The following is a 19,061-nucleotide window of genomic DNA, read 5'->3' as shown; positions in this document are numbered from 1 at the left end:
TAAATCTGCCTTTTTCCCCCTGCATTAAAGGAATGATATGCATGTGTGGTTGGAGTAGAATTCAACCTTCTTTGCGTGGTTTGTCACCAGAACAAAGGAAGTAACTCAAATGGAACATTTGTTTACTGAGCACTTTCTGTAATTAATTGTCTCGAGCATTGCCAAGTCACTGGCTCTTCATGAGTGCCTGAATGTGTGAGAATATATTTGTAAACCAACTCCAGGCTGCAGGTCACTTGGGCAGTGTACACAAGGAACCTTTCAGGCTTCTGGATATTCCAGATTATTTAAGGTAGTTTCAGCATGAGGAGTGATGTTAAATGGATGTAAAATTTGAATTTTTATTAGATTTTGCTGGAGGTGTGAATTTTTTGACCAAATTCATATAGGACTTTGGAAAAGTCAAGGTAAAATGTAAGAAAGAGTAACTCCTGAGGGCTCAGTGAAATATTAATGGGTAACATTTTGCTGAACTTGTCCAATTCCATTCCTGGTTGCTGGTTTGCCCACTGGTTCATGTGGATTACTGTCATGTCTCCAGTTACACTGTGTTGATATTCTCAGTATTTTATGTGACTGGTGTTTAGCAAGCAGTCAGTTGTGTTGTGGAGAAGTATCTAGATAGGATCATAGGACAATGACTACTTTTACTTTCTTGGCATGCCTCTTCAGCTATGCCTGCTATTAATGTGGCAGCACAGCTATGGGAAATCCAGCTGGTGGTTCTGAGTCAGAGCCCTCTGTTTGGATCTGTGCTCTTGTGTGCAGAGCTTTTGAGAACAGCACCTGAGCAGGGAATGGGAAATATCTGAGAGGACAATTTTGGAAATGGAAGGAGGTTTTATAGTTGAAGAGATGAGGTGAGGTAAAAGACTCAGGATCAATCCTTATCTCTATTGTGATGGGACAAATTAAAATATTTGATTTTCAAGGCTGTCTTATTGACGATACTGATGCTGAGTTACAACTGTCATTGAAAGGCTTTTTTTGGATGCAGAACCCTAATTAAATAGAATTACAATGTTCTGCAGGAATGTGTTGAGTCCATTAAACGGTGCTTTTCTGTCACCTAAGCATATAGGTGGGCACTGGCAGGGTCCCATGGCACCTGGGATCTTGGGCCATCCACCAGCTCACTGGTGTTCTGCCCAAGCAGTTTTGAAAATTTTCCACTCTATAGAAACAGAAACATTTCCAGCGTTTCAAGTTTTAGCTGAGGTAGAAATGGAAATGTTCAATTTTGAATGGAACAGAAAATATAATTCCCAGAAAAATCTTTTCGGAACTGATATGGGGTGCTGACAAGTGCTTTGCACTCTTTAATGTAGTTGGGATGCTCACACATTGAGGTGAAGACTAACAAAAGCCTATGTAGCTTTTAGGTAAATATTTTATTTTTTTTTAAATGAAAAGCCCCGTCTTATTCCCAAGGAGTTACTGTAGGGTTTATTTATTCTCATTTTGAGATTTGTATAGAGTAGGTGTTTGACATAAGTGGCAAAGTGGGGTTAAGATGACATATTTTTTCCTGAGGAAATTTAAACTTTATGTGAGGAATTTTCCATGCAAACACTGTGGGATTGTGTGTAGGTTTGGTAGTCTGACATTCTGTGGGTGTATAGGAAGCTTATTGAAAGCTTGCATTACTTTGGGCTTTCTTTTTGAATGTTTTGCTATTTGCAGCAGGGGTGTGTAAACATTAATTCAGAATGATTTGTCACCAGTACAGGCTGAACTTACCAGAGACTGGCACAGAGAAATTGCTCTTCCAGGGTCTTGTGTAGTTTAGTCAGTTGTCATTTGTGTGCAGAAGAGTCACAGAGAGACGTCTTTGATGAAGCTCTAGGACCACAATTGTTTCCTCTGTATCTCTGCACTGTGGTTATATGACATCCCCTTCAACATCTGAGATCCCTGGATTAGAAAGTATTTTGCATTATGACATTCTTGTTAGAATTTAAATAATTATGGGAAACTATTTGCTGTAAATCATAAGGAAAAGTATGCTGGGGTAACTTTAAAAGCTCTCTCCAAGAGTGCTATTATGCAAATGTGTTCTGTACTTGTGGCAGTAACACAGAGTTAGCTGTTTTACACAAATTCATTATTATTAGGTTAATTACTTACTAATGTAGTAAAATGTTGATAATAAGTCCAAAATCACACAATTTAGAAAACCTTGATGTTTGTAGGTTTTAATTGAAAAAGTTTAGTTTGATCAATAAATCTAAGCCACTTTAAACTCATTAAACCTCTAGAAGTCCAGGAGTCATGCCCTGTTGTGAGGAGAGCTATAAAAGCATGGACCAAAAGGAAAGGTTCTGTGAGGTTTATTTTGAAGTTCTGAGTCTGTTGCATGGGTTGCATGATGTAGCTGGAGAAGTCTGCCTCAAGTGGAGTGAAGATTCAGACCCTCATTTTTGTGTGACAAAAATATTAATAATTAATCTAAGTAAATTAGATTATTATATTGATAATTAATATAAGTGCCTCACAATCAAAATACAAATCAGTTGCCTAAAGCTTTTCTTCCCTTACTAAGAACCAAAGTTCTTTGTGAACTTTGAATGGAAGATTTCATGTAGCAGTTGGAATTGTTTGAAAAGTTACCTTGCTAATTCTTGGAGTAAATGGAATACATGTGTCTTGGAGAAGAGGAAAGAGGAAAAAGATCCACAGTTATTCTATCACTTCATCAGTTATGAATGGCAGCATTAGCACTTAAAATCCTGTGGAGTGATTTGGAAACTTCATTGGGATGCTTGTTGAAATGGAGCAGGGCTTTTTCTTCTGCAGTAGAACAGGACTCAGGGGGATTTAGGTTGCCTGGTTATCATTCATATTAACTTCTGTGCCAGCTTTTAAAGAGGAAGCTCATCAATGGAAATTGGGACTTCAGAGTTGTCACCAGATGGTTGCATTTCTGATACATTTGCAGTTTTGTTTAATAGTGTATTGTAAATTTGAGTAGTGTCATTTATCAATATAGACAAGTGTTGTGGGAGAAATTTGAAGCCATTCCAGCTTGTCTTTGTTTCTTCTTGTCTATTCAAATTGACAAAAGTGTTTGTCTGAAATTCCGGTGTGGAATTTTTCAATGCTCACATAATTTGAACAAGAAATGTGCTTTTTATCATATGTTAGTTTAATTGTATTCAGATTTTCAAAGCAGAGGAGGCTGCAGATGTCATGGCTAATTTACAAATAACTTTTTAATGCTGTTTTTATGAATATTTGTTAACTATTCCCATTAATTACAGGTATAAAAAACACCATCTGTCAGATGTCAGTGTCTGCTTTGGCACATGAAAGGAGTAGCGTTTTCCTGGTATTTTTAGGAGATTAGCTCAGTTATTGCTGATATCAGTGCATAAGATTAAGACATTTTTAAGACAGATAGCAGGAAAAGAACATACATTAAATGAATAATTTTTGCAGTGAAACTACCATGAGTACAATCCCAGTCCTCTCTTGACCAAGCTGAGTAGAGGAAGAAGGAGGTGCAGGAAAAGCTGCCGAAGTTAACTTATGGATACTGAAAAAGTTGTCTGATAGTGGTGCTGTTGAGATTTTAGTTTTGAGGGTTTGGGGGAAAGGCGTGTGTGTGTGATGGTTTTATTGTGGGTTTTTGTTTGTTTTTTTTGGTTTTTTTTTTTAATTTTAGAATTTTTAAGCAGGGCATGGAAACAGCAAATTGCCAAAACTTGTGTAGAAAGTTAGGAAACATAAATGGCAAATTATGTCTAGCAAGCATGTGTTCCTTTGCCTAAGCAAAGACTAGGGATGGAAGTGCAAACCCTCTCCCCCAGAAGTGGTGTAAGAGAAACTTGGCACTGCAAGCCCTGCAGTGCCCAGAGCAGGTAAACAAACCTTTTACATAAATCCATTAAGAGCTAATTGCCAACAGAACAATGCAGTCCCCAGAAGTAATTGAAATTGTGGTGAGATTAAAAAATAACAACAAAACCCAAACCAGTCGGGTGTGCTCTGTCTCATCTTGCACTTCATCTGCCTCATCAGTTGTGCTGTCTGTCCAGAAGTAACACCTCTGTGGGCAGCATATTGCACATGTAGAGACATACAAGTGTAATTAGTGAAACAGAGCTTCCTTCTAGTGATTAAGTTGGTAAGGCTGTTTAACTTCAAACTCTTGTCTTACATTTGTGGAAAAGCCAATCCTGTGTTGTTTATATCTGCCAAGCAGTGTTAGGGAGGCACTGGGTGATCTGGAGGGGGGGAGGCCAGGGAAACATCCCCTGCCTCGTTCTGCAAACCAGCTTTGGCTTTTGGCTGAGGCATTCAGCAAGTTTCCAGCCAACCCACATACTGCTGCTCCTGAATTTCTGTTTGCATCTTCATTTGTTAAAGACAGCAAGGAAGACTGATGGTCTTGGTGGCTTTTTTGAGACCTCAGTTTGGGTCACTTTCTGAGGACAGTTTTTTGGGATGATGTGAGGTTTTAGTTTGCCATCAGAAGGACAAAATCAAACCTGCAGACATTTAGAGCTTTCAAAAATGGAATTTTGTGAACAATCCTCTCTAACTCTTGTGTTAAGAAAACTATTTAATTATCTGATAGTAAATTATTTTTCCCCAGGGTCCCTGCATAGATCAAGTGCTTAGTTATGAGTGAAACACTGCTCAATGTTATTCTCCTTTTATTCAGCCTTCGGCTTCCTGCCTTAAAAGTGCTCCTTGCAGAAGGTGAGAAAAAAAGGCTTCTCTGAGGACAAGTTGTTGATGCTATTACTGCAGTGTTTGCTTTAAAATTCACAAAGCTGCTGTGTTATAGCAATCTGTTGTAGGAAATGGAGCTGGCATATGGAAGAATGAGGTTTAAGAGAAGTGTTGCATAATTAGTGCTGCTTGTCAAGTACTTTGAATTGAATTTTTTCCCCATAAATTTCAGTATCGTATTTACCACTTGACAGTAGTCAAAGCAAAACGTGCATTGCCAAAACTGTAATTACAATTTGGCAGCTCATCTGAAAATCAGGTCCAGAGGTTTTCAGTCAGACCCCCAAAACAGAAAGTACATAGTTCACAAATTGAGAAAGGATTGGGTTAAGTAATTGCACCATAGGTGACATATTTTCCCTCAAAACTGGTAGAGTAGCTATTCCAGAAACTGCAGACTTACGTTCCTTATTCTGTATGTCCATTTACACCTACCAGGTTTTACAGTGAATGAGACAGAGATTGTGTAAATAACCCTTCTAGGTAAACAGTGCCCATAGAGTCTGTTCTGGCTGCTGAACAAGTCAGAGATCCCATGGCGTAAATGGTGTGTGATCATGGAATTGAGAGTGGGCCTCACAGGCAGAAAGAGCCAAGTGATAATAGTAATTGCATGGACAGTCGCCTCTGACTTGAGATTAAACATCCTTTAAAGGCCCTGTGACTTACTTTATAGCATTTAAACAAACCAAAAAAGCCTTCAAAAGCAGAATGCCACCATGTGATCCATCAGTATTCACAGAACTCGTTGGATCATTGCTGCTGAGCACTGGCAGAGGGGTTTGCCCTCTGTGAGTACCAGGGCAGTGGAAATGCTTTGCTGTGGTGTGCTTTGGTCTTTCTCATGGCAGGTGTTTGTGCCCTTTCTCCACGGGCAGCCTATCTCTGCTCCTTCCCTCTGCCTGGAGCTGGCCCACTGTTTTTTCTCCTCAGTCACACTTCTCACTTTTGTAGTACCTTCTCTCATATTTTCAATCTTTTCTCCCCATCTCTTCTGCCTCCAGTTTCTCCTTTTTCTGCTTAGTTCCCTGCTTCTTTCCAGTTTCATCCAGTTTCACTTTCCTCTTCTCAGTACCTTCCTTCAGCTGGCTTGCTTATCCAGCCTCATCTGTTGAATGCCAGTCCCAAGATTTGTTTTTCTGAAGTATTCCATGCATTTTAGGTACAGGTTCAAGTGCTCATTAAAAGCAGAAGAGAGATGTCTTAATTTTCAGTCTTTGCCCCATTACAGACCTCAAGAGCACTTTCCAATAACTGCTGGAAAGTTTCTCAGACTCTTTGAGCCTCAGGTATGGAACTTGTAAACAAATTGCTCCTCTAGGTTAGATGCAGAACTTTAACAAGTTTCCAGTGAAGGTGTACAAAGTACATTATCAGCATTATTTTCAAAATTCTTGTGGCCTGACTATACTTGAGTGCATTTCCATAGTAAAAGCAGAGGGTGCATTCTTGACAAAAAACTCACTTTCCTGGCTGACATAATTTCACTCATTAAAATAGCATAGGCAATTACATTTGGGAAAAAAAAAATCAGAATATTGGGAGCATGGAAAAAAAATAAAACACTTTTCCCTTTTGTTTTTCTTTGGGCTCATTCTGGGATGCATTGCCTCAGTCAAAAAAAGAAAGAGACTAAAACAGATAACAGGAGTGGAAAGTTTTAGTCGGAGAGGTTAAAGTTGGACAAACTCATCAGTAAATGGACAGTGCTACCAGCTGCAGCTATATTAAACCATTCTAAAATAAGACACATGTATCTGCCAGTTAGTTTGAGGTGCCTTTTTTCTTTTTTCTTTGAAGTATATGACCTAGGAGGAAAGAATATACCACAGGAACAGTTTAAGTGTGTGTTGTATCAGAAACTCAGTGTTGATGGGAACAAGATCTCTAAAATCTGAATAATGCTGCAATTTCTGTTACACTGGGTTCCTGCAAGCTCAAAGTTGTTTTAAGTTGCATTTACATTGCTCTAAAGATGTTCACTTTCTGTGGAAAACAAATTGTTCCACATTGTAGATTTTTTTTTAAACAAAAACCAACAAAATAAATTGTCCCAACAGACTTTCTTCAAATTCCCCCTGGTTGTAGTAACAGCTGTACATTTGCCTGTGTATTTCTCTCATCTAACACCACGCTGACATTTCTGTTGTCTGCTTGTTGCTTAGACTAGAGCTTGTTCTTTAAAAATATTGTGATTACTGCTGCAATGTGAATGTTTAATTAAAAAGTAGATTATCATATCAGAAACTTCCTTAAACTTTTAGTGCTCCTGGTGGGACCATTCAGGTGGTGCCTCCTCCCACACAAGGACCAGTCATTTCTATGGAATGTGTGCCATTGAGTTCCCATTGAGCTTGATTGGGTTTTCATAGAGAAAACTGCTGGAGGATTACTCCTGCCCACTGCTGGAATGAGAGTCACCAAAAAAGTGCTCCCCAGAAAGAACAGGCAGCTCCAGGAAGAACAATACTTTTAAAAAATGTGATAAAATACCGCTGGAAGCCCTAGAGTAGATGTTTTATCACAGTGGCACAATTTTCTACAAACTATGAGGACTAGATACGTGAAGTTTGCTTGAAGTCTCTAGACTTTACTAAAGATGGATCAAGCATGAGTTTGTCTCAGAGTCTTTCACAGCTGATCCTGGTGGTGCCTTTCAGAGAGGGTTTTGGAGTGGCTGATATTTCTAGTGTAAAGAAGGCTACTGCTATATATTAAAGCAGCTATTCTTAGTACATGAACCCTCCCATTTTCTGAGAAGGACTAATAAAACATGTTCCATTTTTGCAGGTGTATTTGAATAATGTAGACAGATGAGACAGTGCAAGGTGATGAAGCTGAAAGCTTCCATATGAAGGCATTCTTTATTCTCTGAACCAGATTGTGTGAAATGGAAATAGCTTTAAATGAGGCAATAGCAGGCAGTTTAGGCACCTTGAGCACTATGTAGTGTTTCTATAAACGGGTGTTTGATTGGAGGGATTCTTGTATCTGCAGGACTTTTTTATTCAGCACGTTTATGTAGAAAAGTGATAGCACTGCTGGGACTGGGAACAGCAGCTGTACAAAGCAGTTATGATTATTTCTGCTGCAAATGGCAAGCTTTTGATGCTTGCTTGGGAGCATGGAAAGAATACTCTGTGTGAACTGCAATCTCAATACTGAAATAGCTCTTTGCTCAGGGGCCTGGGTACTAAAAGAAATTTGGGGTGGTAAAATAGTAACTACATTTAAAAATGTAAAAATAATGTAAAAAAAATGTAAAAATGTTAAAAAACAATCAACCAACTTTAAAAAAACAGTCATATGGTCTTTTGCTGGATCAAAAAAGACCAGCAACAGTCTTCAGTTCGCAGGTGTGAATTGACATAGGCCTGACTTTCAGGACATACTTGAGTATCACTTTACACCAGATAGTATCCTGTTCCAGCATGGTCTGTTTTCAGTATTTGCCTTCCATTTTCTAATTACTCAACTTCCATCCTATAGAAACCAATTATTGTTTCTCAGAATTTTTTGGTTGGTTGGTTGGTTAGTTTTGTTTTTGGAATAGTATTTGTAAAATTTTAGCATTAAACAGAACTAGAGTATTTTCTTGACACATTTTTGGTACTGCTGATGAACTGTACTGTTAATTTTCCTATTATAGCTGCTTGATTAGCCCCTCCTAAGGTAGTGGTTCCAAACATTTCCAGTCATGCACATTAGATCATTGGAGATGCTTTGTGTGGGATGGATGAGTGACTAACATTTTATTTAAAACTAAAGCTGGACTTGAATCTTTTACAAGTTGCTGTAAATCTGAAATAAAATAAGTTATTTCACTTTAATCAGATGGATCTGTCAGTGAGAATTTAAAAAGAAAAAAGCCACAAACCTGTGAAGTTAAGCAGAAATACTTCTTTTTCCATCTGTTTGGTTGAGCTTTCTTCCCCATTATTAGACAGAGTGCATTCTCAGATGTAATGTGCTACAGAATGGAAAAAACGTGAAGCAGTAATAGATGCACTTGCCACGTTATGCATTAATGTCTTATGTGTCTGATAGATTGCAGTTAATAAGGATCAGGCTTGGGTAACACTTCAAAGTCTTTTCTAGTTAAATTCAGAGGACCTTCTTGTTGCAGAGCTGGAATGGTTACTGGAAGGAGGGGTTCTCGAGCTGCAGGCTGAGAGGGCAGCAGGTAGCTCGGGAAGGCAGGCACCCTGCAGCTCTGCCAGGGCCCATCTTCCTTGGTCCAAATACAAACTCACTGCTGCCTGCATGGGATTGGGGTAAGAATAGAATGATTTTTGTATTGTGCACACATCTTAAGGTCTTTGCCATCTGTGACAGGCAGCCCTTCACAGGAGTGAGGAGGAAGAGAAAGGCTGCAGCCCCCTGTTGCTGCCACAGACTCTGCATGGCCTGGAACCTGTGGTTAGGAGAGCACATTAGAATTTACAATGACTGTCATTACTCTGCTTGTCTCTGCTGCAGCAGACACAGAGGTGTAAATTCATGGCTTGAGGCAGTACAGAGTCTGCCAGTACAGGTGCTCCATCCTCATAAACTTGTGCAGATACCACTGCATTCCCAGATGGAAATTCTCATTGCATGTCAGGCCAGACATTTACAGTGCACTGTCTGTGGCTGTGCACTGTAACCAGAGCTGGCTAGCACTGTTTTTACTGCAGAGCTGTTCTTCACATGCATTTTAAAGTTTCTTGCACATTTTGGTTTTTCAGAAGCATCAGTTCTATTTGAATTGTGTCTGGTATTTTGTGCCACAGATATCTAAACATATTTAATATGCCATATACATGTGTGTGTATATATATATATATTTATTTATAGTTGGCAGACACTCTTTCAGTTTGTGTTCAGCTGGACAAAACTAGGTTGCCTTGATCTGAGGTAGAACCTATGGGGCAAGCAGGGTCCTTGGGTATGCAAAAACAAACGCCTTAGCTGGAAATTTAACATTTGAAGGACCCTGTATTCCACTTTCTTACTTGGACTTGGAACTTCTGTAGGTTTCAGGAGAAACAAGACAAGTTCAGAGCAGAAGTTCAGAGTTCACTACAGATGTGGTGGCAAGTTGTGTAAAGAACTGGAATTTATAGATTATGCATATTGAAGGACACAATACATTTAGAAGTAAGCTCTGCAAAGGAAAGAACAATTTTCAGATTAGTGTTTCAGAAACAAGTATTTAAATTATTTTTCTTTGGAGATGTGTTTGTCCTTTGGGATGTCAAAGGATTAATATGATTATATAGAACCACTTACCAAAGTGGTAAATTGGTAAATTCCATTTACCAAAAATGAAAACAAGAGTACAACTACATTATTTGAACTTAATTGAACATATAGTATTGCACACAGAGAAAATACTAATTATGAATTATGTTTGAGTCTGAAGAATCAAGAAGGGATATGGGGCCTTGGAAAAAGCATTTGCCAGTTACTGTAGGTCATAAGAATGAAACATTGCCAAAAATCTTAGTCAATGTTTTAATTGCCCGTGGAGGTGGTTTCAGGACCAAATCAGCCCCTTTACACATTTCCAGAAGTGTGTTATCTCAGCACAGCTTTGACACAGCTTTGCTAGTGGCAGATGTGAGCCCACATCTGCTGGCAGACTGATAATTTTCTGGTGTTTTGCCAGCATTTCTTTAATTAAACCAAGTGTCAAGGATTTGTTAGAAAATGTGCTTTTCAAATGTGAACCAAAAGCTAAAAAGCTAGCAGGGTGGTTTCTTTGTTTTACAGTCTTAACTGCACTAGCAGCTCATTTTAAGAAAACTCTCATGGTACACGACAAAGAAAATACTGTGTGCTGCTTCCCCTCAGACTCCTTTCATACCTGCATATTTCAGAAGAAACTGAGGCATAAATAAAGCTACTGTTTGCCAAGTACAAAGTTTCTATCCACAGCAGGCACGGTGCATTTCAAGAAGTTTGGCCCGAGGTTGCACAAGACAAAGAGATACTTTTAAAATTGGGTCTGAAGTGCTGCCTCCCTCCCTCATCACCACTGTGCTGTGCTGCTGGTAATTTGCTCACATTCTCAAAGCAAAGGTAGAAAAGTTGGCCAAGGTGTGAAACAGCCACATGAAAATGCAGCAGGGGTAGCTCTGAAATGCCTTATCTTGTGTGAAAATATCAATATCCAGCACCTTGGAGGCACTTTGCTGAATGCAGCACCACATACTAAATTTACATCATTGCATTGTCCAAAAAGCATATTTTAAGTAGGAGAAACATCATCTAAAAACATACAAAATTACAATTCTGGGTGCTGTATCTAATTTTACAGTGCACAACTGAAAGAACAATAATTTAAAAACCCTCTCCCAGCAGTGATGATATATTTCTAGATAATTTATTTCTGCCTCTACACAAAAGAATCTGATATTTATCTTAGTAGGTGCAAAGTATATTTTTTTGCTGCTTTGGCCTCCCTAGATCTGGTTTAAAAATGAGATTTTATTTCTTTTTTTATAAACATCCAAAGAAGCCATCCTGTTTTCTGTATCACAACCCCAATGAATAACGTCAGATAACTCCCTCAGTAATCACAAGACAAAGTTTTGTCTTTTTTGTCTTTTGAGGAAAAAAAATGAAATTCCAGATCTGTCATTAGCAAAACCCTGAATCAAAGTCAAAATTCAATTTACCAAAAAACTATTTTCAAGTCTCTAGCAGGCAGCAGGATTTTAGGGAAAATGAACTGAAGGGAAACTGAGGGAGAATCACACAGTAAGTTAAATATTTTAGCAAAGTTCATTCCAAAAGTCTCTGGGAAATTTTGGAAAGAGATGTGGGCTGTTTAAATCCCAGTATTCTGGCTTAGCCAGAGGAACATTCTTCACCTGCAGCTGTGCCAGCTGCTGCTTGGCAGGGCCAGGGTGGGCAGGGGTCGGTGCTGGGCGCTGTCCTCGGGCACCTCCCGCTCTGTGCTGAGCTGGGAACCCACAGCTGCTGGACACTGGAAATAGGAGCTGGCTTTGGGCTTGCCATCTTCTCATCACAGATGCTTGTTGCTGTATTTTAGGAGTTTTAGTCAAGCTCTATATGACAGAAATAGTAATTAAATTGAAGTGTAAAAATAGCTTGTACTCTCGGGGAATAAATAAAATATGAGGATCTACAGGAATGCCTATACTGAAGCTTCACTTATGATTGTACAGGGTCATACTTTTTCATTTTAGTGGTTTTCTCCCTACAAAAGTGTTAAAAAGCCAGAGCAGCCAAGAGAAAGTCCCTGGCACATGTAGGTCTTCTGAGAAAGGCTCAAGGATTTCATTTTCAGGGAGGCTGAGCTGTAGGCAGCATAAAACTGTCATTGCACTCAGCTGTGCATTAACAATTTAGGTGGGGTTAGTAAGTGGTGCATAGATGTTAACTGGTATATATGTAGAGTACAATATAACTCTTAAACCTTGGTGATTCATGGACTGTAGTAATTTTGCCTACTTGTACTTCATTGCTAAGGAATATTTTAGAAGACGTTAAAAAAATAGAAATGAATATAATCTGTATAAAGAACATAGCAAAGTGGTTTTGTGGACCAGGTTGCTCAATTTTTTCCTCAAAATTTTATATTGCAAGCAAACCTTGATGAATGAAATGAAGGAAGGGCAACTGAGTTGGGGTTTCTAAAGTAGCAGGGACTTCTGAGTTAGCCCGTTCTTCTGATTTTTTGCTTGATCCACACAGAGTTTGTCTGTCCTTTGTCCTGCTTTAAAGCACTGACATCTCTATCTTGTGGGCAACTGTCAATAAGTTTAAAAACAGAAATTGTAGCTGTATGAAAAGGATCTTAGAAGGGGTGGGTGTCACTATTTGTTGGCAGCAGCAATGAATATTTTGATATTTTTACTCATACATTGCCTGCAGTTGGTATGAGCAGGGTGTACAGGAAATGGTTTATGAGCCAGAAATACTGGTACACGAGAGCATGAGCTCAAGGGTCAGAAAAGGAAAAACAAGAAACAACTAAACTTCACAATAGGCTGGTAGAAAATGTGTGCCAAAAAAAAGGGAAAAGCATTCCAGAAAGAAACCCTTCAGGCTCACTTGGCTGGTGCAAACTGATGTTTGTTCTGCTGTAATTTAGTGTAGTGACCTTAATTTATGCCAGCTCAGGTTCTTTCTCTTCACCTTTAGGATATGTGCAATAATTGGTTTCTGTGAATAATACATTTCTTTGCCTTGGCTGGTGGCTGTGGTGAATAAATGTTCTGCATTGCTGTGCCACACACAGAAGGAGCTGTGCTTCAATTGTGGGAATATAGCTTTGCTTTCTGCATTTGGCACTAGAAAGGCTTTTGGTCCCACCCTTCCAATGTGGTGGTTCATGGTCCTGTTTTCAGGGAAGGCTTTGCTTGTTTGTTTGGGGCTTTTTTGTTGTTTTGTTTTTTTGGCTTTTTTTGGTGTTTTTTGTTTGTTGGGGAAAGCAGTATTTGCATGTACTTGGAGATCTCAGAAGGGTGGGTGAAGAAGCACAGATGGCTGCTTGGCCAGAAACAGTGTTTATTCTAGAAGATTTGTTACCATGATTTTAATAGGAGATAAAGTAGTCCATGAACCTTCCCCCGGGCATGTCTTTGGTACAGTTTATAGCCCACTTGAAAACTCTTGACTTTGACGTCTCTTTGATCCAGTTACAAGCATCTTCTTACAGAGATGGTGGATACAGAGCAAGAACTCCTCTGGGACCTCTGATGTGCCTGGTTTCCCCAGCAGACAACCAATCTTTCCTACTATACAGACATAAGAGAACTGCCTTGCAGTTGCAACAAGAGTTGCTCTTAGTGATTCTCTTCTGCTCCCTTTGAAAACACAGTTATTTACCCATGCTGTTTTCATATAATGTCATCTCTGGCTTTCACTTGAAATCTGTCATATAGGAAAAATATTCTGCTGTTCTAGTCAAATACTTCATGTGATTTCTACTGTTTTTGAATAGTAGTTTTAGTAGTAATTTTTATTATCTAGAGGCTATGCAAAAACATGCAGCTGTGCCCAAAGCTTGCCTATTTTCTCCAGGCATAGAAATTATTCTAATTAACCCCCTGCATTTTGTAGAAGTCTTTCTCCCCTTCATATGTGCCCACACACAGAGTAATCTTCTGCTGTAACTGCAGTAATGTGAGGATTCAAGCAGAACAAAGTCATGAAGTATTTAATTTGTATTTGCTTTTGGAATCTACTTCACATGCAAGCAAGGCCGTTCTGCCAAAGGTGTGTATTGCAGGTGACCTAGGGAAGGATGCTGCTTCCACCTGTAAAACCTGCCCTGCCTCAATACCTGTGTGTGCACACACATTTGTATAAAAGCAGCTCTTCAGCTGCAGAACTCCAATACCAATTCCTTAGTTGCAAGAGCTCAGGCATGAGTTAAAATGCAAAGTCACTCAGAGGTTGTAATAGCAGCATGTAGAAATACAAAAGGAAAAGTGGAAATATGGTATGGGAGCATAGGATGAGAATAAGAAGTTGCTGTGGTCAACTTTTAATAAGCTATGGAAGCATGTATGTGGAGTGTTTCAACTCTGTTGAATCTGAGCCCAAAAAGTTAATGATGAAAAATGTGAAGCTGTTGTGAAAAGGAAGTAATTCTAATCTAATATTGAATTTTTTTTTTAAGTGTTGTGCTGTTGCTGAGGAAAATGACAGCTCAATAAAAGCTTTACTTTTTTTTTTAATAGAACTGTTGTTCCATTTACTTTGCAAATTAATTTTATTCAACAGGCACTTTTGATACTGTTACTTAACAGCACAGCTTGTTACCTGTTTTAAAGAGGTCTCCTGATGTTTATGTCATTCATCTGATTAGATTTTTGCAGTGCCTTCACTAACCTTCTAAGGTTTATTAATAGGAAGGCAAAAATAACCTTGCTGTTGACTATAATGCTACTTTTTTTTTTATCTAAACAGATGTGTCCTGAAAGCAGCAGGAATATTAGAGAGGTACAGTGTGCATCATACAATAACAAGCCATTTATGGGTCGATTTTATGAATGGGAACCTTTTGCAGAAGGTAAGGGAAAACAACTTGGTTTTACATTATTATACAGATTGTGTTTTGGAAAGGCAGATATGATTTTTACTTAGTGGGAGCCATCAGGCAGCTTTGATCCACAGCTGATATTACCTATTTTTACAGCTGAAGATGAGTCAGTGCAGATGAAGGAAGGCACGTGTTACATGTGACACCCACTTAGATCTGATGATGTTTGTTTCTAGTGTAGCCATGTCTCAGTCCTCGTCTTAGCTGCTGTGGGCACAGTGGAGGCTGGCAGAGCTGCACCTCTTTATCTCCAGTTGTGAACATTCAGTGCATGCTGTGCTCCTAGTTAAAGCCATGTTTGGCTTTGGGAAGTTGCCCAAAAGGAATTTCAGAACTGTACAACTCTGGCACTCTGTACCACGCATTTAGGCAGAACAAGGAGCCAGGTGCCCCAGCAAGCACACGTATTGGGTTTGATACATCCACGTATTGGGTTTGGTACATCCCTTTCCAACCCCATTTGAGAAGACCCAGCCAATGCCAAGCCAGCTCAGCCCACCTCCCTCTGCTTGCTTCCTACACAGCAGCTTTGACTCACTCTGTCTTTTGCCAGGAAAGATGAATCGGGGGATCTAGAACATCATTTCTCTATCCCTCCCCTGCATAGCACAGCTTGCTCCTGATGTTTATACTGGATCAATAAGGGCAGTTAAACTGTAATTCACAGCACTGTCTTGCTGGTGAGTTAAGTGTGATTACTGTTATTTTTAAAAAATACTCGTATTTTTATTTCTCCCTTGTTCAGATTGGTGCAGCTGCATTTCTGACCCATTCTATCTGCTACTGCTCCAACATAAACTTTTGTCTTTATTAAAAAAGTCGTATTAGAGGGACTATAAACCCTATGAATTTAGAGTATTTAATGAAAAAATCTAGTTTGTGTGGGAGAACCAATAGCACATGATGACTTCAAGAGCAGAATTTGAGAAGAAGGATACGGTTGTAGCAGAGAGAACACATCACAGTGACATAACCATAAGACCTGTAAGGAAGTTTAACTCTACAGAAATAATGAATATTTTACTCATACTGATAATTGAACTCTTTAATTTGAAATCTTAAGTTCAGTTAACTTTCATTTTGTGAATTGTGATGAAAAATTCGTAACTATTTGATGGCTGGATAAAAGAATCTGTTGGAAGGAGAGAACCTATTGGTTGACTGACAAGGGTAACTCTGTGGGGATCTGGCCACAGGAGTCTCTCCTAGTGAAGAATGGCTGCATTTGTTGAAAGCAGGGAGACAACTGCAGACATTTTTGTCAGAAATTCTCTGTAAGGTTAAAGATGGAATAAAGTCCTCTCCAGGAGAACCTGTGCCTGATAATTTGTATTAAGGAGGATACCTGGATAGCCTTATGCATCCAAAATACATCATGAAATACAGTATGTTCAACAACTGCAAAAAATCCTGGTCAGCTACAGACCCTCTTGCTTTGACTTCTGTTTGAAAATGTCAGCCAGGTATGTGTAATAAACAGAATTTTAAGCAGCAGTCCCAGCCCTGGGTTTCTGTTCCAGCTGGTAGAGTTACACCTGTGCAGACACAGTCACTGTGAGCTCTGCTCTCTGCAGAGCCCTGCAGGGACATTGGGCTTTACTTCAGAATAGTGACCAGTCAGCACTGCCTCCCAAGGGTGTCAAACTTGAAAGAGCTAAAAATGTATTCTTTGGGGACTTAGCTTTTTTCTTCCTTCTAAGTGAAGGAAATTACAAGGAGAAAAATACTGCAAAGTTTAAGCAATTTCATTTTCTTAGAGAAAAAAAGAGTTTTTTTCAAATCAGAGCTTGGTCCACTGAAAGTCAGACATGATTTACCCCTAGCAGACATTGAAGCTCTTCCCTCTTCCCTCAAAGTAAAGAAAATGTTAAGTTTAAATGGAGATAATGTTAAGTTTAAATGGAGATAATTATGTTAATTTTTTGTTGGTTTTGTTATTTTACAGCAAATTTTTAATGGGATGTTTTCTAAAATACCTACTTGACCAAAAATTCCCTCCAAATGATGTTTTGGTTTGCTTTTTGTTGTAAATAAATCAGCTGTAGTTTCAGAGCTGCCCTTTCAGGTGGCTGCACCTGTTTGCAGGGCAGGAAATTTGTTTCCCAGGATCCTGGCTGTTCCCAATGTGCCTGTGTGATTTTACACGTGCAGCTGTACCTTGTGCTGGGGCTGACTGGATGCTGGCTCTAGAGGCAGGAGTGGGAGCGGGGACGTGGCTCAGGGATCATCACGGTGGTGTCTGTACACATGATTTAGTTCCACTTGGTAGAGTCAAGATGTGTTTGGCTGAAGCTGCTGGATGAAGGCAGCGGAGTTTCTGGGATCAGAGCCCCGCTCAGATGTCGAGAGCTGTGTGCAGAGCTGGCTGCTGGCAGCAGGGCTGGGTGGCTGCACGGAGCACACAGGGCTCTGTTCCTGCGGGATGCTCCAGGGCTGTGCACAGCACACAGGGCTGTGTTCCTGTGGGATGCTCCAGGGCTGCATGGAGCACACAGGGCTGTGTTCCTGCGGGATGCTCCAGGGCTGTGCAGAGCACACAGGGCTCTGTTCCTGCGGGATGCTCCAGGGCTGCATGGAGCACACACACAGGGCTGTGTTCCTGCGGGATGCTCCAGGGCTGTGCAGAGCACACACACAGGGCTGTGTTCCTGCAGGATGCTCCAGGGCTGCATGGAGCACACAGGGCTGTGTTCCTGCGGGATGCTCCAGGGCTGTGCAGAGCACACAGGGCTCTGTTCCTGCGGGATGCTCCAGGGCTGTGCACAGCACACAGGGCTCTGTTCCTGCGGGATGCTCCAGGGCTGTGCACAGCACACACACAGGGCTGTGTTCCTGCGGGATGCTCCAGGGATGTGCACAGCACACACACAGGGCTGTGTTCCTGCGGGATGCTCCAGGGATGTGCAGAGCACACAGGGCTCTGTTCCTGCGGGATGCTCCAGGGATGTGCAGAGCACACAGGGCTCTGTTCCTGCGGGATGCTCCAGGGCTGTGCACAGCACACACACAGGGCTGTGTTCCTGCGGGATGCTCCAGGGCTGTGCAGAGCACACACACAGGGCTGTGTTCCTGCGGGATGCTCCAGGGCTGCATGGAGCACACAGGGCTGTGTTCCTGCGGGATGCTCCAGGGCTGTGCAGAGCACACAGGGCTCTGTTCCTGCGGGATGCTCCAGGGCTGTGCAGAGCACACAGGGCTCTGTTCCTGCGGGATGCTCCAGGGCTGTGCCAGCCCAGCACCTCCACCTGCCCCGGGCCCAGCCTCTGGCAGCCAGCAGGGGCTCTGCAAGGCCTGGCAGCCTTCCTTCCATTCCTTCTGACTGCCAGGCCTGGCTTGCTCCTGTGAGCACTCCGTTCTTCTGTTTGATGCTCAGAGACAGGGGTTGTTACAGAGCCTGCCGCACCACGCTGCTCTTGGGAGCAGAGCTGGAGCCAGGCTGAGTTTCAGCTGGGATGGAAATTCCTGTAGCTGAAAGCAGGGTGTGTCAAATGGCTCTGATGTCACTGCTGCATTTTCTGTCGGGGGAAAATTGTGTCCCAGACTGTCCCCCAGTATTGTTGTTGTCAAACCTAATTACTGATGGGCACCACAAGGAATGATTCAAAATCAGCTGAGGCAAGAGAGGCTGACAGGACCAGGAATCAGCACCCAGCCTTGTGACAGGTCAGGAGACAGTTTCAACTGGCTTCTCTTTACTTAAATGTGTCAGAATCCAAGCATTGAATGAATGGAAGGAGATTTGGTCAGCATGGCTTTCCATGCTGAACTTCAGTGGTACTCTTTTCCCTAAAATGACACTCATGTCAATACTCCATCCTGAAGCCTGTGTTGTGTTCAGAGGAGAACTCACTGTGCAGGTAAATCTGTACATGCTGTAAAGTCATTTATAAATTCACTTTTGTCTTAAAATACCTTCTAGTAACCTGAGTTCTAGCTAGAGATGTCTGTCTGCTACAGCTGGGATAAATATAAGCTCTGAAGAAAATGAAGTTTATAGCTTCCACAAGTGTCCAGTAAATACTACAACTTCAATACTTTGTTAGACAAGAGGGATATAAGACTTAGTCTGAATCAGTTTCAGTATTAAAATGGAGACTGAAGAGTAATGCAAAGCTGCTGTATTTATTGATTATTTTTTTTCTTGCTGGATTTTTAGCAACAGTTTTCACTCATTTTGAGTAACAAAATAGCTTCTTCTAACAGATCAAAATGCCCAGCTTAAGATGTTAAGTTGCTAAGAAACTTTCGGAGTCTGCTGGCAGTT

At 40.7% G+C, this 19,061-nt stretch overlaps 1 protein-coding gene across 2 annotated transcripts in view; it reads left to right on the top strand.

Moving 5' to 3' along the window:
• THSD4 (thrombospondin type 1 domain containing 4) overlaps positions 1 to 19,061 on the top strand; it is a 238,897-nt gene that overhangs the window by 51,187 nt on the left and 168,649 nt on the right. For both annotated transcript variants that reach the window (XM_058846880.1, XM_058846881.1), the window contains exon 6: positions 14,665 to 14,767. In XM_058846880.1, coding sequence (XP_058702863.1) covers positions 14,665 to 14,767 — 103 coding nt within the window. The remainder of the gene's footprint in view (positions 1 to 14,664; positions 14,768 to 19,061) is intronic.

This window comes from Poecile atricapillus, chromosome 11, assembly GCF_030490865.1.
Source record: "Poecile atricapillus isolate bPoeAtr1 chromosome 11, bPoeAtr1.hap1, whole genome shotgun sequence".
NCBI classification, from domain to species: Eukaryota; Metazoa; Chordata; class Aves; order Passeriformes; family Paridae; genus Poecile; species Poecile atricapillus.
Note: the sequence above shows the minus strand (reverse complement) of the source record. Positions and strands in the feature narration are given on the sequence as shown.